Source organism: Emydura macquarii, unplaced genomic scaffold (genome assembly GCF_026122565.2).
Source record: "Emydura macquarii macquarii isolate MOO-44397 ecotype Brisbane River unplaced genomic scaffold, CSIRO-AGI_Emac_v2 contig_1348, whole genome shotgun sequence".
NCBI classification, from domain to species: Eukaryota; Metazoa; Chordata; order Testudines; family Chelidae; genus Emydura; species Emydura macquarii.
This window is the reverse complement of record NW_027131485.1, coordinates 6,115,860-6,138,807: the sequence shown is the minus strand read 5'-3', so window position 1 is coordinate 6,138,807 and position 22,948 is coordinate 6,115,860. Positions and strand designations below refer to the sequence as shown.

General features: G+C 40.6%; 1 protein-coding gene across 1 annotated transcript; it reads left to right on the top strand.

Annotated features, from left to right (window-relative positions):
• Positions 1-733: 733 nt before the first annotated feature.
• On the top strand, positions 734-22,750 carry REXO5 (RNA exonuclease 5). The gene is made up of 20 exons (XM_067551490.1): positions 734-832; positions 1,854-2,019; positions 5,184-5,305; positions 5,700-5,826; positions 7,528-7,615; positions 9,043-9,192; positions 9,405-9,493; positions 10,402-10,517; positions 11,196-11,334; positions 12,122-12,216; positions 13,511-13,613; positions 14,260-14,396; positions 14,787-14,895; positions 15,276-15,386; positions 15,496-15,633; positions 16,174-16,266; positions 17,584-17,803; positions 18,487-18,689; positions 19,052-19,161; positions 22,563-22,750. Exons 2-20 carry the CDS (start codon positions 1,873-1,875, stop codon positions 22,630-22,632), a joined length of 2,367 nt encoding a protein of 788 aa, XP_067407591.1. The 5' UTR covers positions 734-832; positions 1,854-1,872; the 3' UTR covers positions 22,633-22,750.
• Positions 22,751-22,948: the final 198 nt, after the last annotated feature.

The following is a 22,948-nucleotide window of genomic DNA, read 5'->3' as shown; positions in this document are numbered from 1 at the left end:
AGGGAGGGACATCCTAGGGAACCTCCCTCTGCCAGGGTGGCACCCTCTCTAGGATAGCCATGTTTGTAACCAATTTATGGTTGCCAAAATGTAAACCTGCTCTCTTTTCCTGAGTCTTCAGACAGACAGCACCAGTGCCTCTACTGCTGCTCAGGGCTTTGCCACACTATATCTGAGTAAAATTAACACAAGCTCCATCAGTTTCACAGCTGCTATTCAGGACCTTATGGGCAGCAGTGAGCCTAACAAGAATAATACCAATTCCATTCTGCTGCTGCTGCTTGGAAACTGTTACAGGAGAAGGGAATTTAACAAAACAATGTAGTAAGAGATTGGAGTAATGGAAACATCACCTTGGCCTCCAGCAGCCTTCATGGATGGAAGCATCCCTTCCCACAAAAGCCAGGAGGCTTTGCTGCGGAAGCTTCAAAGAGAGAGGCCAGATACAGATAGAGAGAGAGCTTCATCATGTTTCTCTGACTCACAGGCTGATATAAAAGATGGAGGCTCTGAGCGGAGTCTAAGAACAAAGTCCTAGAAGAAATCCCAGAAACTAAATCAGGCTGGCATTTTACCAGACTTGCCCTTTGACCTCACTCATCTTTTGACCCCTGGGCAGTGGGAGTCTGGTAAAGTTTCCCAGTCTGGAGATAATCCTGCTCTGGGAGGAAGAGGGTGGACTAGGTAGAGTAGCAAAGTTGTTGGTTTTTTATGTATTGTTCTAATTTCTGCAGTTCACCTCTTCTATTCAGTAACTGGAGGAAAGTCACTAAACAAGAGCAGCTAGAGTCCTGACAGGCAAATTTTAGTATCACCTCCAGCTGGTTAAAAGGTAAGGAACAAGGTCCTGTACCCGGAGATGCTGTATGAGGTCCATATAGGAGCTTACAATAGAAGTTAGGGTTTTCTAGAAACAGATGGAATGAGAAACCATTTCTGTTTTTCTTCGTCATAGCTTGTCTATCCAAAATAGCAGCCAAGACCTGCTGTTAACTGTGACCTTGAATAGTTCTCAGGAGTACAGGATGTGTTTGCCTAGGCTTTCAACAATCACCTCTGCAGTCATTCTTCTGCTTCCACTTGGTCACATTGTCACCAGCTTTGCCACTGTAGCTCTCGCTTGAGTTAGAGCGCACCAGTATTGTCATTTGAGGTCAGTGCCTGGGGGAGTTGTTCTGAAGAAACCAGATTCTCCAAGATCATCTGCATTTCCTGCCATCATGTTACTCTGTAGTAGAGCCCTGCGTAGGACTATTTTTTTTAATCCTGCTCCGGGCCTGGCCCACAATACCCACTCCCACATTGTTTGTTGAATTTTTATCCCACTGTTATGGCAGCGGGTTCGGTGAGTCCTGTGGGTTCCCAGTCCTGTTGTAAGGCTTTACCGTGTAGCCTTCCACAGTAGTATTTTGGGGTAAGGGATTTTCAGAGAAAAACTCTTTCTGGACTTCAGCCTCTTGCATGGTGGAATGTGTCCATGCAGTAGTTATCTTGGATCATGCATCTGATTGTCTCTTCCTTTTACTGAAGGTGGCGCAGTTAATTGAGGTCAGTATCAATTTTGTATGCATGGTTTGAGTGCAACTAGACTGGGGCACAGTACTCTGCCGTTGAGTAACACCGGGCGAAACCGGTTTCTCGGAATATTTGGAGATCAGCTCCCCATTTAATGTTGGCCAGTTTCTGGAGTGCACAATTTCTGGAATTCACTTTTTCGTTTCAGTTTCTTGATGTGCTCTTTGAATATCAGCATTTGGTCTAATGTGATTAAAAAATGATAGTATAACTGGACTTCTTGTAATGTAAAACCAATTACCAAGGATATGGCTAATTTCTATTTTTTTTAAATGTAGGTACAGCCTGTTCTAAGCAATGTTTGCAAATGAAATGGCTGAGGCAACCTGCATAATTAGACATAAAAGGCCCAATGAATGTAATGGAGAAGTGGAAGAACTCCAGAAAACTAAAAAGAAAAGGAAGGTAGATGAAGACACTTGCCAAAGCCAGCACAAACATAAGGTAATCAGTGTAATCAATCGTTTGTTATATTACACATCTATGAAGGTGAAGATCCATCTATTAGCTCATCATTTTCAGGTCAAATGATCACCTCCTTCTGAAGAGGTATTTTTGCTTTGCCCCAGCACTCGAGGGATAAAATGTCACACTCCCTGTTATAAATTCCAGAGGGGTAGCCGTGTTAGTCTATATATAGCAAAAACAATGAGAGTCCTGTAGCACCTTAAAGACTACCAAATTTCTGTGGGCATAAGCTTTTGTGGGCTGCAACCCACTTCATGCATCTGACGAAGTGGGTTGCAGCCCACAAAAGCTTATGCCCGCAGAAATTTGGTAGTCTTTAAGGTGCTACAGGACTCCTGTTGTTTTTACTCCCTGTTATATATTCCATATTATATGTGAGTGTACAGACCTTTTCTACAATTACCAGTCCAATGTGTATAATTACTCTCAACTCTCCTGCTCCTGGTTTCTCTCAGGATGAACCTGCAGATGAGACCCCTGAAAGCGGCAGGGGGAAAGGGGATAAGGAGATTTAAGAATTTAGGAGAAAAAGTACTCAGCTCTTCTCTCCCCTTAAAAAGACAGATCCTGTTTTCTTTTCAAGAGCCCCATCTCTTTTCTCCTAAGATGTTGCATTTTCTTTTCCCTTCTCACTTAGCTGTTTAGGTGGTCTGATCTGCAGACTCAGTTTGAGAGAACCCAGGCGTAGGCCAAGTGGCTCTAACCAAGGCCTCAGCCCTCCCCGCCCCTGCTCCACCTCTTCCCCTACGACCTCCTCCCCGCTGGCACGCAGGAGCAAACCAAGAGTCGGCGCCACTGGTAATAGTTCATTCGCTAGACCGTCGGGTCCAGCTCCCTTTCTTCATTTCAGGGTTTTCCTGGCTATTGTCAGTTCCTCAGTGTTGAGCTGCTCATTGTGGACTTTGCCAGCTGTGAAATACAGCCATTCAATAGGGTTTTTGAGGGTTGAAGGTTTGTTTCTTAGACTGATGAAAGGGTAGGAAGGAGTTTTTTGTATATGACTGGCTGTTTGATATGATTATTTTAATGGTCCTGAAATTTTATTGTAATACTAATTACTTCTTAGGGCACCTAGGGCCTTGTAAAAGCATTTTATTATGATTAAGAATTGACTATAATAAAGTATGTGTTGTCTATTAATAGTAGATATAATTTCTGTTGCCACTGCAAAAACTTGAAACCTTGAATCTCCACTTTAAAATCTTCTGCTAGAAAATGCTTTTTTTTTTTTTTTTTTTAAAAAAAGGAAAATTTCATAGAAATAAACATGACCCACACCTAACAACTACACACTTTCTGAAGAAAAGTAGATCTTAGAGCAACATTGCATTAGATTACATCAGTGAATTTACATCTGGTGGAACATAACTCAAGGTCATATGAGACAAGTCAGCCCAAAGCTATAATGACACACTGCATTGGAAACTGGAGTTAAAATTACTGTGATGTCCACTCTGGGGAAATTATAAGCACATCAAAACATGTGAGTTGAGTCGTATTTGCACCTGATTAGAGACTGAAGTATCTAAATACCTGCTAGTTGCCAGGTAATCTTTGTTATTGGAAACTGCTGTTGGACTATTTTGTAGATCTTTAATTAGGATTCATTTTTTAAAAAAGTGTCATTACATATTTGTCCAACCTAGCATGACAGATGAGAAACTATTATTATGATCTACTGTGTTTAAGAATAATTTTAGTAAAAATACTTGAACCTAAAAAAAATTGGGACCTTGTTTTAGACTTTTCTTATCTGATTTTAAAAGGCTTTAATATGTGCACCAGCACAATTCTATATTAGCAGATTATTAAATATAATTTGACAAGGAGTATGATAATGTAATGAGGGAAGCCTTAACTTTACATACGTTTTATCATATTTTGTGTAATATGATTCATAAGGTCATGACTGTCACTCATAATGTGTCAGAATTGCATCAGCAATGTATGTTATGGAAAATATTTTTAGTGTGTAGATAGCTCTTTATATAATGAAACAAGGTCCCATCCTGCAAGGTGCTGATCTCTCCTTCAACTACCATTGACGAGAGTGGGAATTGAGGGTGCTCAGCACCATGCAGGAGTCACACCACACCTCCTATATTGGGATCCATACACTCTTTCTGTTTTCCTTGTCCTGTGTGCGTGTGTGGTAGAGTTCTCCATACTTTCAGTAGGCATCCAAGGCATGGTTATTGCTCACCTCACTTTCTATTCTATAGCTACTTTTTTCCTCTATGTAGTATAGTTCCTTGACTTCTCTTTTGTTTTAGCAACTGTGGCCATGGCACCTTTCCCCTACTAGGGTATAATGTAGAATACCGTATAAAATTGCAATGGATCATGCAATCTCCATTGCAACAGGTAGTATCACCTATGATGGTCCCAAAGACTTTTTTTTTTCCTTTCCTCTAGCAAAATAAGACATGCTGGCTCCACAAACTGCTAAACTGAATTTTGTGTGTTGAATTCTTCATTCTGACTCCCATATGTGATCGCTGTGTCTTTTCCTGCTGCAGTTTTCCTTTAATTGTGCTCTTGCTTCTACAAAGAAAAGCTATCTGGCCAGAACAGAGGATAGTGTAAACTGAGTAGAAAGGTTTAAACTTGCATGAAAGGACTAGATTTATCCCTGGTTTAAATGGGCACAACTGCACTGATGTCAATGGGAGGTGCGTAGGGAGGGCAGGATACCACGGCTGAGTTAACTTAGATTGTGAGCTCTGTTGAGCGGGGAAAGTGTCTTTATTGTATATTTGTCCAGAGCTAGCCCAGCTGAGTCCCTGTTTGGGGCATTTAAGCTACTGTAAAATAACTAGTAATTAATAATACCATGTGATCCAAAAGGAGAATTTTGCCTAATGATTTAGGGAGATCTAGTGATAGGATCAAGAACATTAAATATTTCCCATCACACAAATAGTATTGAGATGCCCTTTTGCTATATAATCCCCTTCATTTTTCCACTGAATCCCTACATTGTTGGATTTCAACCTTTTTTTCATTTGGGGACCCCTAAAAAATGTTGAATGGAAATGCCTTTGGAATAGTCTGCAGATTCCCAGTTAAAAACCACTGTCCTACATTATTTACTTAGTAGGACATATAAATGGTTCTTTGCTTCTACTCACTTTTTGTAGGAGAAGAAATCCCGCTTGTCAGCTGTGTTGTTTGGTGAGAATTGTGAAATCAGCCATGACCAGGTGTATGAGTTCCTAAAGTATGCAGCTTTGGAAAAACATCACAATGCAACTCAACCCAGGTATACTATAGGTTTGTATTCTAGAAAAAAAATCACATCACCTGTTACTGTACATATGTTAACCTACCTAAAGGCACATAAGTACTGTTTTTGATATCCTCTGATTACTTTGCAATATTGTCACTGTATTGGCCATCTATTATATAGAGGAGTCAGCTAAATTTTGACATGTAAATGAGGCAGGTTATGCAAATAAATGCTGTAGTAAAGCTCACAGCTCTGTCTTCCCCATGTACATTGTTTATATGATTATGTGCTTGTATGGACCAATATGTAAGATTCCTACTGAAGTCAGTGGGAGCTTTGCCAGTGACTTACATGAGAGCAGAACTGGTCCTATGTTTGCTTAATTTTAAAGTATTGATAACTATATTGTTTTTGATTTCTAATGCAGCTGGTGCCATATTTATCACCAAAGACATCTGGCTAGGGTCGTGATTATTGTTCTGCAGGAAGTGAGTCAGCTCTATTTCTACAGGTTCTATTTGCAGTTCAAACATCTCAGAAAGGCATTTCGACATGTAAGTCCCCACACCATATTTTTACCCATTAAGCTTTTTCAGCCAACAGTGCCCCACTGTTCAACTGCTACAGTAAAATTATTCTCCTCCCAGTGGGAAGTGGACACCTCTGAATTCCAAGGGGCAATATGAGAGAATCCCTCCCTTCCTAGCTGCTGTCAGACCAGGAGCAAAGGCCCACGCTCTGATATTCAAATCAGAGTGATTAAAGATTTGCAGTTTTTGAGGTCATAAAATGTGAAATAAAGCATCAGTATTTCAGCACTACGTGTATAATATTTTCTGCCTCTTCAAGAGGGTGACCATATTATAAATATCTCAGTAGACTTAGGACTTACTCTCAGTGGGTATAAATTGGCAGAAGTTCTGTGGTGCTGTCTTGATTTACACCACCTGAGGATCTAGCCCTTAGTGTTTGCAGACTATGCTGTGTTTTATGGTAATAGTTCCTCCTGTTTCTTGAAGAGATTATTGCTAAGGTAGGATGTAGTAGAGTTCTTTTAATTTGCCCGGCTACATTTTTTCCCCTTTATATACGTCTTATTTATTTTAACAATGTACTTTGAATCAGTTCAATCTTAGGAAATTCTCCCTTAGCTTCAGCAAACATATGTCTCTAATTTAGAGCAGTTTCCTAACTTTCCAGGAACAAGGAACTATCAGTTCTGCTTCTGCCAGTGAGATGCTGCAGTGAGCCTTCCTGACTGCCTCTGGAAAACAAGCCTATAATATGATAATTGAGTAGCTACAAAAGAGTCCTGTATTACTTAGCTAAATCATTGTAATGTTTCCTTTAAAATATATTTTTCTTTCTAAATAATGGGAGAAGTCCACAAGTAAGTGAATGTAGAAACAGCAGTAGAGAAAAAGGGAAGGTCCAGTTGGAGGGGGGGAAGCTTGTGACAGGAAGATAGGGTGCAATCAAGCAGCTGCAAAGCTAATTATGATAATATTTTTTTTAATAAAGGTCACTTCAGTTTTCATTGCTGCTTGTTCCTTAACTCTTACTGGTGTAACGATTAACAGCATTTTACTTAAGAACAGAGTGTGCATGTTGTGGATTTATGCATAGACTATGTCTACACTGACGGCAGCAAAGTCGCCGCCGTCAGATCGACTTATCTGGATCGACTGAGCGGTCAGTGAAGACCCACTCAGTCGATCCAGAAGTCAATGCTGTTAATCCACCCCCGCAAGTGGCGTAGTGCTGCGTCGACGGGAAGGCGGTTCCTATCGGCGCAGTGCTGTGAAGACAGCATGCAGAAGAGAAGCACAGCAGTCGATGGGAGTTACACAAGTTTTCTGTGTAGTTTGCATAACTCCCGTCGACTGCCGCAGAATCGCCTGGGTAAGTGTAGGCCAAGCCGTAGTTGCTGGTGAATCACCTGTGAAGGAAGCATCATGTCATGAGTAGTTTCTCAAGTAAGTTGCAAATCATGTGCACTGTAACACAAAAATTGCATTGAAACATTGAGGACACCTTTGTCTCTAACTTAACTTAGCCTTGTATATTTACCCTCCTTTGATTTAAGTGGAATTATACCAGTGGCAAATTAGGCCTGGGGGTAGACTTAAGGATAAAGTGCCAGAATTTCTGTAGTAATAGTACTGTTCTTTACTTGTAAAATATTGCAAAATTAAATTTACTTTTGTTTGTGTGTCAAAATCCTTTCACATGTTTTCTTTTCTGTTCATTAATAGAGATTCAGTTTACCGCCGACTTCAGCTAATTTTATAGCTAGTGTGTGTGGACAAGGAATAAGTATGAAACATCAGAACAGTAAGCAAGGTACTCCGCTTTGCACTGTCAGTCAGTTTCAACAATTGTTTTCCCATTTTAGAGGATGTTTTGAATCTGTTTGTATCACATACAATGCATGTTAAATAGGGCTTATGCAGGATTACAAAATATAACTAATCACTGGTTTAATTCGGAAATAAATGTGTCTAGCTACTTTCTATTAGTCTGTTTTCCTTATTACCAAAAGTAAATGTGAAAGAAGTTTATAACAAAACTGTAAAAGGATAAAGATACAAAGTATTGTAATTTTTGATCATCTTCTGAAGCTGTTGTAAGCATTTACACTATCATTCTAAAATATATTTAATAAGAGATGCAGATCTCTGAAATAGATTCAGACTCATTAGGTATTCATTTCTAGTCTTCCACATTAGTCTCTAATAATTCTTTGTTATGCTGAACAGTGAATTAAGGTAAACCATAGGTTGTTGACAGCTGATTTCTCATTGTTTATGTTCCCCGTGATCCTAATTGTAATTGTAGAGATCAGTCTTGCACTCTTTGCACACTCAAATCTCCACCTAAATCAGTGGAAATTCTCAGTGCAAAGAATACTGAATCGGGCTCTTAAATGGATGAATTAGCAAACATTGCTTTGTAATGTACTAATAGATAAAGTTTTCTAATATGTGGACAGTAAGCCACAGTCACAGATTGGGGTGTCAGATACATAAAAAAGCATAACTTCAGGAAAAATTTGACTTGCAAACAGAACATGTAGAAAGGATGGTTTAATCTGGTAAACTGAGGGCTTGACTGGACTGGGTGTCAGGAGACCCATGTTCAGTTCCTAATTTACAGGCTTCCTCTGTGATCTTGGGCCTGTGCCTCCATACCCTGGAAAAGTGGGGATAATACGTCCTTATTTCCCAGGGGGGATTGTGTGGATAAAATCCATGCTGTTTGTGAGCTCAGGTACTATACCGATGACGTTGGGTATATAAGAACTTGGATAGCTCCATAAACACTGTAACAAACACCTTTGTTAGAACTTGTATTTCCCCAGTGTAACACATGTCCCTACTATCACCTAGCGGAAAGATAACTTCTTCGAGCAAATAGAAGAGTCTAATAGCAACAATAGTTTCCTCTCACAAATAAGATAAAATTTTAAATAATTATAATACTTAGCATGTATAAAAGTAGGGCAGTATCATTATCCCTATTTTACAGCTGGGGAAACAGCGGCAGAGATAGATGAAGCGACTTGCGTAAGGTCACCTAGCGGAGCATTGGCAGAGCCATGAATAGAACTCAGGTCTTCTGAGTCCCAGTTCAGTACTGTGTCTCTAGGCAACACTGCTGCCCTGCAAAGTGAAATGTCATAGTGTGCATGTTACTTACAGTAGTTTGTCTATTAGGGAATATTGTATGAACTTGTTGGCAGCTTTTAAATGTGCAATTGCTTACTACAGGTTCAGCTTCTGTCTGTAGTGGACGTATTCCTAATTGCTCAGATCTGCAAAAAGACCCCATCATTCAGAAATATGGAGAGGAAAAGCATGGTTTGACCAGCTATATTCTAACCTTGGAAGAGATGAGAAAATATGATTATCCTTTAGAAGGTCAGTCCAGATACCTTTTGGTAGTAAAAATTCCAATCTAGTAAATTTAAATAAATAAATCCCATTGCTTTTCACTGGGAGTTTTGGTTGCACAAGGAGTGCAGGCTCTTTACCATAGTCATCTCAGGCTTTTATTCTCCTCATCTATACCTGATGAGTTACAAGAGAGATTTCTACATCTCATTCTCAGACCTCTTTATTTTTCTTTCTAGGATCCCCTGGGTGTGAGAATTATGTCCACACACAGTGCGAGAGCCCGCGGACAGACAGCAGCCCCCTCTTTGGGCTGGACTGTGAAATGGTATTAAAAAAACGTTGTAGTCTTAAAGTGGGATAGGAAGTGAATCGTACAACTTTCTCTAGCTCCAAAAATTAAGCCAACCACCCTCTCCGTGTTCTAGAGCATTTCTACCGATAAAGACAGTAGTAAAAACACCAGCTGCCCATCTACACCAGCAATTCTTCTGTCAGGAGCACCAGGGGAGTCTCCCCAGTGCTAGTGCAACAGTGAGGGAGTTCTCAAAATGGCAGCATAGCAAAGACTTATGCATTAACTCCCCCAGCACGGCACAATGCTCAACTCTGCAGTGGTTACCTACACACCATGCAGGAGGCAGATCCACTATTAGGCAGATCATCCCTCTCCCTGCAGAAGGGACGTGATGAGAATCATGGGGGCTGTTGCAGACTGTGCAAACTAGAGGTAGGGAACAGGGAGTATTCCTTCTCTCCAGTGCCAACACAGCTGTACAGGCTTCCTGCTGAGGATTGCCCCTTTGTGCACTTTGGTCCTTGAAGAAAAGCCTAGTTTTGGCATCACCTGTGCCTTTTTTTAAATGGGTGGGCCCATCTCTTGCTTTAGCACTTTTTGGCAAAGCAGCTGCAAAATAAAATCAGTCATGGTATTCTGGGTGTAAAGTATGAAGTTTATTTTGTGTGATCAGTTCCTCCTCCTAAAGATCAACTGTGTTACACTTTCATGTGCACGAGATACATTTGTAATGGGTTTCAAATGATTAATCAGAACTTTCTGCCCTATTAAAGACTAGTAATAGATGGTAAATCTTCTAGTTTGGTAACTTTTTTAGTGGTGATAGCAATTACTGCAAACAAAGCAGATTTTAATTAATTGGTGTTCCTGAGACAACTGATTTGCAGTAAACCCAGTACCAATTTGTGATTTGACTCTTTTCTTTTGATTTCTCTCAGTGCCTCACTGAGAAGGGGAATGAAGTAACTAGAGTCGCATTGGTGGATGCAGAGAGTCGGTGCATCATGGATGAGCTTATAAAACCTGAAACCCCGATACTGAACTACCTCACCAGGTATTCTGCATATAAACTTCTTCCACGCCACTCATGTAAAACGGTGAACCATTCAGATTGAGTCTGAGCTATGCAGCCTTTCAAGAGTGTCTGACACACACAGCTTTCTGCACTGTTCCAAAAAAGCCCACATTACAGATTAATGGTCCAGCCTAGGTTATTCTTTTACTGTCCAGTGCAATGATACACAGTGCAGGTTACTCTTTTACTACTAGTTGTAGAAGACATGGTGTAGTAAGAGCATGAGATAGCAAGCCAGGCCTCTACTCTGTGGCTCAGTTTCTACATCTGTAAAAGAGCACATCATCTCACGGGGGTAGCAACAGCAGAGCTGTGTGGAACTTTCATAATGAAAGCAGGCAAAATTCAAGCTACTTTCCCTTCCAAAAATTTGCAGATTGGGTCCAATTTCATGCTTTTGCACAGTTGGAAAATCCCTTCTGCTCATGTCATCAGCCTTTTTTTTCCCAACAGGCCCCAGAACATTCCCCTAGCAGTTTAATAAGTCACCTGTACTATGTCTTTTTTACATCAGAATAATTTATACAGGAAGCCATAGTTATAATTCTGATGGTCACATTTGTAATTTATATACATTTTACATGTCTTGCTTGAAATGTTCTCTTGTAAATGAAGTTGCTAATATGTTGGTTTATATTTACCATTTTTGTTTTGAAGATACTCAGGAATCACAAGGAAGATTCTTCTTCCAGTGAAAACAAAACTCCCAGAGATTCAGGACAAGCTAAAGAAATTGCTTCCCCGTGATGCGGTGTTAGTGGGTCACTCTTTAAATGCTGACCTCCAAGCTTTACAAGTGAGTATGCCCTTAAAAGGATTTCCCCCTGCCCTGCCACAGCTGTTTGTCTGGTGCTTTTCATCCTTGAAACCAAAATAATGCTGTTTTAGAGTTGTAAATCACTTCTTATTTGCCAGGCTTTTGTAAGATGGTGTAAAGGTGTAAAAATATGTTAATTTAAAACATGAGGACTTCTCAGAAACCCAAAAGTCAAGAAGTTAGAAAGCTGTATTTCAGAAGCTTGGAAGTAAGAGTCTCTCTCTAAAGAGTCTTCAACACTAGCCTTAACGCTATATCCTCCTTTCCCTTCAGTCATGGCTGGGTACACCTAATTGTGTTGTGATAAAGACAAATCTTTCCCATGGTAAATTTAAGTGATCATAATATATCCTCTTACAACTGAAGAGCAAAATCTGTGCCCGTCTTTGCCAGTTTATATTAAGTAGAGGGGGATTTCAGACCTGTCTTGTGATAGTGTGTAGGGTATATTGTTGGGCACCTATGGCCTATCTGTACATGATGAACATGTAGGCCAATAGTCAGAGACTCCATGGGAGAATACTGGGGAACCCAGCCCACAGGATTTATCTCCTCATTTGCAACCCCTTCTCTGTCTATTTCACCACACGTGGAATTCTGCCACTTCTTCCTCACCCCCCATGGGGTGATCATAAGAGGCTGTCACAGGGTTAAAAACGGGCTTATAATGAAAAGCCAGTCACAGTGTTAACTGTGGAGTTACTACCACAATCCATAATACTGATGTTCTTTAATCATATTATTGGTGACGCTCTCTCTTCTCCAGATGATACATCCCAGTGTTATTGACACCTCATTGCTTTTTGCCAGACACAAAGGTCGACGGTTCAAGCTAAAATTCTTAGCAAAAGCTGTTTTAGGGTAAGTATTTTACTGTGTTGTCATAGTTTATGCCAACAGATAGCAAGTATCACTATATAATATTTCACCAATCATAATTACACCTGGTGCATCAGTGTTTTTATTTTTATCTAAAACAATGTAATATTTCATGTACATTATATAATGTGGATTAGTAGTAACAGTAGTAGGTGATGTATGTATTCACAGTAAAGGTGTGTCTATATTGCATACTTCTTACAGCAGTGTGTGGAGTACAGACACTGCAAGGCCCCCTAGCACAGGTATAAATAGCATTGTAGATGGTGAAGCACTGCTTAGGCGACTATACCATACCCTACATGGCTCTGTACAAACCCAAGCAGTGCCTCTTACTTCTATGCTGCTATTTTAGCAGTTTAGTGCCCTGCTGCCTCCCTTCTGCTGGAGTCTTTCCCTGGAGAGGGGAAAGGCTCTGGCAGAGGGGAAAAACTTCACCTACCCTATATGCTGCTGCCAGTGAGTGTGCAGTGTAGACATACCTTAAGAGTCCTGTGCTGAAAATTAAACAGTTGAAGTAGCCATCATAAAGAAAGGATTACTATCTCCATGTTACAGATAGGAAATTGAGGCAGAAAGGTTAAGTGATTCACCTAAATCAGTCACTAGGATTGAACCCAGATCTCCTAACTCCCTGTCCAGTACCTTAACTACAAGACCATGCTTCCTCTAATTCTGTTAATTGTGAGATGCTGACTCTTATATCTAAGAGGCCAGGATACTCTTTTTCAACACTGTGGAGTGTCTAATTCACACAAATTCATTTCAAATTAGCAACAAAGCAAACACAAAATGCAAAGGTAGTGCATCATAAAATGTGCTTTGACAAGTGTAGTTTGAGTTATTTGATGATATTCCATAGCAAGCCATCAAACATCCTATAGTATATTTTGTAGACAATGTATTCTTTAGTAATAATGGTTTGGTGAGATGTAAGTAGAGACTGCTGTGCTACTTGCAAATTATGAGATAGGGAAACGAGCAGCATGCAGTTGGGTGAAGATGAAGATAACTAAGGTGTGTCAAAGCACAATATAGACCACGGCATCTATGAAATCTTTAAAAACTAAGCAATGTTGAACACTGCAGAAATACTTTATATAGTTCAATGGTTTTTTGGAGCATTTCAGAAGAACATAGATTGAGAGAGAATTGAAATCCATCAGTCTTTGAGCATGGGGATAAATATACCATCTGAAAAGAACAAGCTATGGGGCTTCTGAAAGATGATATCATTTAGGATGTGAAGAATGGTAACTTTCCTGTACATTTTTAGGAAGGAAATTCAATGTGAAAATAAAGTTGGTCATGATCCAACAGAAGATGCTGAAGCTGCACTTGAATTACTTAAATACTTTATTGACCAGGGACCCAGAAAGGTGTGTAACTCTGTAGGGTATTCATGTTTTTCTTGAGCTATTTTTAAGGGTTTTTTTGTTTTTGTTTTTTTAAAGTGGACTGTTCCTGGTTGCTTTCAGGTTTCTTTTCATTAGCATAATTGTGCACGTGGGCCCTGATCCAGGAAGATAATTATGCTTTAAAGTATGTGAGTATCCTATTGACTTCAGTGAGACTGCTGATGTGCTTAAAGTCAGGAACATGTTAGAGTGCTTTGCTGAATCAGGACTGCTAACTTCTCTGGGAGGGGCATTCCCCACTTGTGGAGTGTACAGGGATTTGGACACTATCGGACTTGATAGAAATTGGCTGATCTTCAGGCATGCACCAAATATATCCTGTTTTTTATCTCTCCAGTCTCTCCATTATGCTCATGTTTTTGTTCCTTTCCCTGTTTTCAATATTACCCATCTTGATTCCAGTTTTTTTTCCCCCGTGCCTTTTGCTAAATTTAAGGTACTTGCACTTTCACAATTGTAGAGGATTGGCTCTTATGCACTACTCTATTTCCCAAATCCTTGGCTTCAAATTCTCAATCCAAGATGACGTTATGGAGACACATTGTTGGATTGATGCCCATGTGCTTGAAAACTACCTTGAAAAGGAATTGGTGTGTTGTCTTCCTAGGTAGCAGAACTAAGTTTGGAGACAGTACTGACAGCCCCAAACCTGACGGAGTCATCACAGCAGAAATCCACAATAGAACTGCAACAGAATGGAGTATGGAAGCAGTCAAGTGAACCTCCAAGCATGCCCAAACCATGGTAGCAGGACTTTCTAATGCACACATCCACTTCGTTAGTGTTAGTTCTTTGTGAAATTATAGAGCAATACATGAACTTTTCTATTAAAATGATATTTTTCTTCCTTTCAAAATATATTACTGGTATTGAGTCACACTTACGCTAACAGTTTTTAAAAATTAAGAAGCTTAGATTATTTCACAACAGTGAATTTGTTATTCTCATTTTCTTTTTGTGTATTCAGGACACGAGATGATTATTTTCAGGCAGTGAAAAGGTAGTTTTTAAAATTCTCTTCCAAAGAGAACTGTAGCATTTTTCTTTAACAGATACTTTCCTGAAGGTTTCTAATTCGGTGTAAACTAAGAGTTAGATTTGAAGATTATTTGGTATTTACCATGACTCTGTTAGTTTTTTAGACCATTTGGACGCGACTGGCCAAAAAACTCTCCTTTTGGGCAGACAGGAACTGGTTTCTTCTGGCCTGTGTCAGAATAGTCTGAACACTTTGAATAAACAGGTGAGTGAACTTACATATTTAGAACAAACTGCTCTATCTAAGAAATAGAAATTCTACACATTGAGTGTTTTTCACATTTAAAAAAGTTGAGTAACCTGAAATGCTAAATGTCAGCAACAATCTTAGCTTCCTTGGGGGAATCAGTTTTGTCATCTTTGGAAATACATTTTGATCCTGTATTGTCCTGAAATGCGCCAATTTTATGGATAAATAAATGGGAATTACAAATAGGTGAAGTGACTTGTCCAAGATTACCCACAGACAGAGGCAAAGCTGTGAATTAGAAGCCAAAAGTTCTCATTTCCAGTCTCCTGCTTTAACCACTTAACAACACACCTTGACCCTCATTATTGTGTGTGAATTTTTTCTCCCCCACCCAGATACTTGAAAGAGCTATACAAGAAGTTCCTCTGTCCTCATTCAGTGTCATTCAGTTTGCTTTGCATTCCGAGTATGTTGCACCGGATCTTGTTGCTGAAGTTTGTGAAAAGGTAACAAAGCTTTACCTTAGAATATTCTCTAATGATGATCTTGGAGAGACGCAGCATTTCTCGGATTCTTTGTTCTGTAAAATCCCTGCACTAACTTGTATTCCTACAGGTGAGACTCCAGCTGGCTGACATGTGCACTGTCTATGTGGGTCCATTTGGTAAAGACTTTTGCCTGGAGTCTTTAAGGAGAGAATTTAAGAAGTGTGGTCCTATCCGGTCACTTACTGTGCTCACTGAAACACACCAGGTGAATAACAGAGAGAATCTTCTTAATGATAACTTGCTGACATACAAAGGGCATTCTCAAGTAATTGTTTTGTTTAACTAGGAATGGTGGGGATGGGACAACTTAAAAATGGATTGGTCTGCTTGTTTGGCAGAGTGGTCAACACCATCAAGAATTGATTGTAGAAAAGCCATGTAAACAGCCAGTATGGTTTAACTCCACTGTTTGAGCTTGTAGCACAACAAAGATAGTCTTTCAAAGAAGCTGCAGTATAAAAAGAGAGTCCCGGCTAAGAAGCCTTATACTGAGGCAATGGAGGTTCTCTCTCCTTAGTGAAGGGAAGAGCATTAAGGCCCTTAAATGCAAACCATTATGTTGTGAGTTCATTAAGTTAAAGTTATGAAACAGCTTGTGTAATGCTGTGTCTTTAAAGTAGGACATATAGAAAATAAAAGGCTTCTTAGGATAGTTTCCAAAAACCTATTAAATACTTACTTCTGAAAGGAGATGGCTTCTGTAATTGCAATAGAAGAGTCAGTGTAATATTCTTTCTTTTAAAAGCCACACATCCGTATCCAGTATGAAGTATTAGAAGCTGCTCAACTTGCTATGGAGAGTCTGAATGGAGCTGAAGTTGCAGGGTCGAGCATTAAGGTATATATGCTTATGGTAAAAGCCTGAATTATATGAAATATGGCACTACATTAAAATATGGACATGAAGTACTTATGTAGCCTCTTTCATCAGAGGATTTCAAAGTATGTTACCAGCATTAATGAATTAGGCCTCACACATTTATAAAGTTTACAGAAGTAATTAAAACCATTTTATAGATGAAGAGGTTTGGTTACAGAAAGGTTGTAATGTCCCCTAGATTTTTACAGTAAATCAATGGAAGAACTGGGGATCCTGGCTCCCAGTCTTGTGTTTTGAATGTGTAAAACCTTCTTAGGATTCAGGTTGCTATAGGTCTTCAATGACTGTATTAGTTAAGGTTGCCATGGCAACCTAGTCTCAACCATGCTGTGTCTAGACCTGGTCATCTATCCAGATGGTATATAGCCAGTAATTCCTTGTACTAGATTCCTACTAGCTAATTGTAAAGTGATGCATTTAAGGCTATCCGCCTGTCATGGGGTCCACTCACCACTGGAGTGCTGCCACCTGGATGCTCTGGTGACTAGCTCCTTCTTCCAGTGCTACGTGCCCCTTGGCACTCTCTCAACCGGTCTCTGCAGCTCCTGGTGCTCCTCTTTCATGACTTGGCCCTCCAGCCAGGCCACGATGCATGTTTCCCCCTTCCGGGGCATCAAAGTCTTCAGCACAAACCATCCCACATAGTCTGCTCTCTACCGCGTGGACTGTGCCACTTCCCCAGTGACTGGTAAAGGAACCTGGGCATGGCCTCTATGTCAGGTTCCAGCTCGGGGGATCCTCAGCAGCAGCCAACATCTGCCCTATCCCATACCTTATTGTCTTTCTGGTTCTCCCTCCCTTCTCTGGGATTGCTAGCCCAAACTCCCTTCTGCCCAGGGAGTAACTGTAGATTACCCTCTAAACACACCTCCCTTCTTTCATAGGGTGACTGCAGACCACTTACCTACAGCCCCCAATCACTCTCAGCTCCTGGCCTTTATACAGGCCCTTCCTGTTCCCACCCAGCTGAGCCTCATCTAATTAATCCCTGCCTCCTCCTCCAGATGAAGCCTGGGAGTTAATTGGTCCAGCTAGCCACTTTAACCCCTCCAGAGCTTGTGTCGAGTGGGTGTGCTATAACCCACGGAATGTTTAGAGAGGTGCAGACCCAGCCATTTTCTTTAGACAAACTTGTTTGTTAGATTTTTTTTCCCCCCCAGAAATTTGTAAAATTTGTAAATAGAAGGTAGAATTCCTGAGAGCGGATTTGAAACCCATAGTCCCTAAAACTGCTCAGAATGGCACATTACATGTATTTCCATTTGATTCTCCAAGGTTCAGAGACCCGTCACTGTGATGATGCTAGACTGTGACATGCTGATAAAAGAGCTAGAAATGGATATTGAAAACGAAGGTGTGATTTATGTGGCGGGAGTGAAGAAAACCCTAACTGAGACAGACTTGCAAGAGAAATTCAGTCATTTGAAAGACCTGCAAGCTCTTTTCTTGCCTAGGGATCTCAAAAGCGGGAAGCACAGAAATTACTGTTTTCTGAGTAAGTAAATATAGCACACAACACCCAATAGGCCTGATTTTGCAGACACGCCTCACCTGGGCCTCCCAATGATGTTAGCAGAGACTATACTCCCTGTAGCTCAGAATAAGGTGACACTATGCATTGCCACTGCATTGTTTCTAGACAGCTGCCTAAACCCTGTTACCCATGTAGCTACATTTTGCTTTAAACTTACAGCTAAAGATAGGAGTTTTTAAAAAATTCATGCTACTTTATATATTAATAGCTCCTTCATCTAGAAGAGTCCCGAAGTGCTTCACAAACGATATACACACTCCAGTGCTGAAATCCCTCTGGGGTGGAAGATGGCTGCCAAGCAGGGTGCAATCTGACAAAGTGTCATAACTTGTTTGTCAGGAATTCTATTTATGGTCTCCTCTAAAAAGACATCCAGCCAGTAAGCTGCATAGCATTCAGCTTGCCTACCTAGGGATGGATGAAATGCTGAACAAACTCCACTGGAATCTGAACCTGTGGTTCTCCAGAGTCTGATGTTTAGGTTGAAGCAGAAGACAATAATCCTTTTGTGAGAGTGTGCTACAACAGTGACTCTAGTCTCCATATGCTCCATAGTCTCAGGGTGCTGAGAAAGCAGAGTAGCAGTTGTTTTCTGAACTATGACTACTGACCTAGGGTATTTTTTTTTTTTTTTTCCTTTTAAGAGTTTCAAACCTCAGAAAGTGCCCTGGATGCTGTTAAAGCTATAAACAGACAAGGAGCTGAAGGCATCCGACTGCAAAGCAGGAAAGCTCTCACTCCTAGCCACCTCCACAGATGGATTTCTCATATGGACCATAATGATGGGAAGCCTATTCAACCGGCACATAACATCTTACATGTGAAAAAGGAACAACTCTCGATCTCTGTGAGTTAAATACCTTTGTTGTAGTAAATCATAAGGCAAGGTACATTGGAATGAATACAGTTCTGGGAGCTGGGAAGCCATATTTTCTAATCATAGCAGTTCCCCAGTCACCATGCTTCAACTCCAACTCTGAGAGACCACCTAGGAATGACAAGATAGGCAACCAACCATCTATCCATGGCCATTTAAACCATGGTCTTGGAGACTGCCAACAAAGGATTGCCGGTTTGCGTGTTGTACAGTCACACCCAGTAGGAAGTGTAGTAAATCCAACTGCTTTTAAGGCAGCAGTCATACTTGGATTGCTGATAGATCCTGTTATCCTAGGTTTTAATACTAGTGCCATTTTGTTCGTATTCCAGGAGCAAGACCTAAGGAAAAAGCTGAAGAAGCTAGACCACAGTATCAAAAAGCTTTATAAAAATCTGGAGAATAACACACTTTGTGTCATTCTGTTACCAGGTGTGAACAGGTAATATTTACAAATAGTTTGCAAAGTGGCCAAAGAACAATGTATTGCCAGGCACGTTAATATCTCCTTCATTACAATTAAATGTAACATTGGACAGGGCAGGGAGGATGGAATTCTTCTTCGAATCATGGATTGTAAGGCCAGAAGGGACTATTATGATCATCTAGTTTGACTTTTTGCATAACACAGGCCATAACATTTTTATCCAGTAAATACTGCATCAGGCCCATAACTTCTGGTTGAACCAGAGCATAGAAACCAATTGTGATCTGATGGAGGCTCAGCATAGGCCTCCATACTTCAATTTGCTAAACCAGCAAGGCAATTCTTCTCATTTCAGTTGTCACCCTTCATTTGCCTTCCTACTTTTGATATGTGGGTTTTTTTCCTCTCTCTCCTATTTTAGATTAATGTAGTTTCATGCCCTTCAGTCTTGCTAATAATGAGTTTAATGCATTCACTAAAATGGCCATATTGGCAGCTCTGGAAACTGCAGTCCTGCATTTATACATATAACAGCTACAGCCCAGGCAGCAGGTGTGCATGCTGCCTTATGCTATCCTTACATAATGCTTCATTTTTGACTTGGGACAACATTTACCGAGAAGAAGGTAAAAGGTTGTTGTGATAAATTGTTCTCCTTAAGCACTGTGGACAGGGCAAGAAGTAATGGGCTTAAATTGCAGCAAGGGAGATTTAGGTTAGACATTAGGAAAAACTTACTAGTTAAGCATTGGAACAAGTTACCTAGGGCGGTTGTGGAATTTCCATCATTGGAGTTTAAGAACAGGTTAGACAAACTCCTATCAGGGATGGTTTAGATAATATTTAGTCCTGCCTCAGAGCAGGGGACTGGACTGGATGACATAGCAAGGCCCCTTCCAGTACATTTCTATGATTTTATAACCAGTGTATTCTTCCTAAGCCATTGAATATCTGTCTAGTGGTAATGGGCCATACCTGGACTCGAAAGGTTCCATGTGTTTTCAAAGCCAGTTTTAAGATGCTATTAGATAGCGGATTTTCAGCATTCCAAAGAGGCAATGGAATACATTTCAAACTACTTAGAATGGTAACTTGGTATTATGAATTAGAAAAATTCAGGTGCATTCAAACTTCTCTTTTGTTAGCCAGAGACCTTGTCCATGGCTATGTACTTATTTCAGTTACATTTCCCCTCTACTCCAGAGCTAATTCAGCATTCCCTATTCCAGTCCGATAGAGATTGGACTATTTTGTTCAGTTATGTTCTTGGCTTTCATTCATCTTCAATAGAAAAGGCATGATTTCATGGAGCTGTAGAGAAAAACTAATTGACATTTAGTATTTGCTTTTTCTTGTATAAGAAAAAAGGGCATACGGTGAAGTTAAATGGGTTAGAGGCTGATCTGAATGAGCTCTTGGCTGTCTGACCATGCATGCTCGTTACCATCTGTGAAAGAGGCTTTGAAAGTAAAGGAATCCATCAGTGTGCTTTCACTGAGGTGATTGCACCATCGTCCATACTAAACAGAGCCGTCTCTGAAGATTATTCTCTGCCAGAGTGACACCAGGACAAATACATACCTGCGTTTAACTTGGGCTGCAGATTTATGAATTTGGATCAGGGCTGCTCATAGTTGCAGCCTATCGAAGATACTTCTATGGCCCCCATCACCATAGTATCTGAGTGCCTGACAGTCTTTATCTTCACATCACCACTGGGAGGATTAGGTCTGTTTTACCGATAGAGCGTGGAGGTACAGAGGCTAAGAGACTTGCCTGAGATCCTACAGGAACTCTGTGAGGACCAAGCAATTGAATCCCTTGTCTCCTAAATTCTAAGATAGTGCTCTAACCACTGAATATCTTCAGTCTCCTGAGCATCTTATGCACTCAGAGGTCACAGTCCTGTTGATATTTGCTCGTGCCATTGACACTTAATGCAGGGTGAAATAGAACATATCACAACAGTAAGAAAATAGTTACTCTTGCCTCTACTGACTCGCTGGTTACTTGAGTCAGGATGGATCCTATGGGCCTTATTGACATTGCAGCTCTGTCTCTGTTAGTCTGTTGACTCTAATTCTTAATCAGGAGCACAGATGCAATTTACTTCATTTCATCTAAATTTGGTATGGCCCTTGTAGCCCTCACTTGAGCAAAGCAGCTTAAGCTTTCTCATAAAGGGACTAATAATGTATTGGTTGGTCACTCAGCTACACCGTAAGTGGTGCTGGCTAGCTCCAGTGATACCTTGTTTTAGGTTAGAAGCTTCATTTATATGCCGCTATCCTGCATCATCTTATTGGAACATCCAGTTAGGCTCCTTTTATTTTTCAATTGCTTATCAGCAGCCCCTTTAGGTATTAACTAGACTGGTTTGGCTCTTCATGGCTACAGCGAGGGATTTGGAGTAGGGTCTTTGTTGTAGACAATATTCTTTCAACCTGGTGCAACTGTTGGCATACAGTCTATTGCTAGTGTAGTTTTTGCTAAATTCCACATGGAATACTGCATTAGCCTAATCAGCCATGGGGGAAGCCTGAACTGTGGGATAAACTTGTGTCGTCTTTGTTTGAATTCTCTTCACTGACCTTTGTCCATAAGCCCTTGCTTCAGAATGTTTGAAGGGGGTTTTAGGGTTTAAGTAGTCATTTTGCTGCAAATAAGCCTGGTGTTAGAGCATTTGGGTTGCTGCTAGCTGTGAATCAATTGTATTTTCCCCTACATGTGATTTGTTGAAGAAGACCTTAACCTTTTTCCCTAATTACTGATAGGAGTAATCAAGTGGAAGAGTGTAGTAAAGGGCTCTTTTTGCATGTCGCCCCTGAAAAAACCCACTGCATGGTCAAGAGTTGAGGTTGGATTCACTCGCCCAGTCATGTTTCCCCTCTCAACCCTGCACATAACAGTAGTCTCACCAGTTCCACACAGTTAACTCCTGGTGGGTTTCATGCCCAGTCAAGGGGGAGGCACAGGTGCTGCCCCCTGCCAGGATCAGTCCCATTGGCAGAACGTTCTGTGGAAGGTTGCTCCATTCGTGAGGACGGAATGGTAACAATGGTGGCTCAAGATTTACACAGCCATCAGCCTACGCCCTAGCTCAAGAGAATGAAGTCACTGCCCAGTCTTGAGGCAAGTTTCCTCTCATACCGAGAAGCAAGGAGCTTTGACCCTGTTGTGGCTTTCCACATAAGGGAGACTCTAGCCGCAAATACATTGTACTGTTATAATGAATACACTATAACCTTTCTTGGATAAATCCCCCTAGCTCCCTACAACTGCCATAGCCTAGTTCTTCAGTTTCTTGAAGCTGGCTGGCTATCACCATGATGAATGTTGATTAGCCTCTAGGTTACTGCAACTGACCATTTGCTCTGAAGAGCAGAAGTAACAGATTTCTCTTGTTTATGTTGTAGTGTTTATGGATCATGCTCTGGCCTTGGTCTGATGGGAATAAAGGAAGAAAACAGGAGTAATGCTTGTTAGACTGCCAGGTTTTAGCAAAGTCTTTTGTTAAGATTTTTTTTTAATTATTTCTATACCCCAAGAACAATAGGCTCTGCCTGTGTACTTTTTAGAATGTCTAAAAATAAAAGCTATTCAAAACTGTTAGTGCAGCAAACCTTTCTTCTAATCACACTTCTAGCCTTAGTTCCTTTGGGTCTGGCTGGTATCCAGCTCAGTGCTTAGGGAGTTGTGTATGTGCAGATACTGCCAAGACGGAATCACTAAGCTAGAGTGATCAATTTTTCTAGAAGCTGAATGGCTCAATCTAGAGGGAACTTAATTCTGTAAAGGGCTT

Coding starts and splice junctions, on each gene's coding strand:
- REXO5 (XM_067551490.1), top strand. CDS start 1,873: ATGTTTGCAAATGAAATGGCTGAGGCAACCTGCATAATTAGACATAAA. Junction 5,827..7,527: donor TCAGAAAGGCATTTCGACAT/GTAAGTCCCCAC, acceptor GTTCATTAATAG/AGATTCAGTTTACCGCCGAC. Junction 12,217..13,510: donor TTAGCAAAAGCTGTTTTAGG/GTAAGTATTTTA, acceptor GTACATTTTTAG/GAAGGAAATTCAATGTGAAA.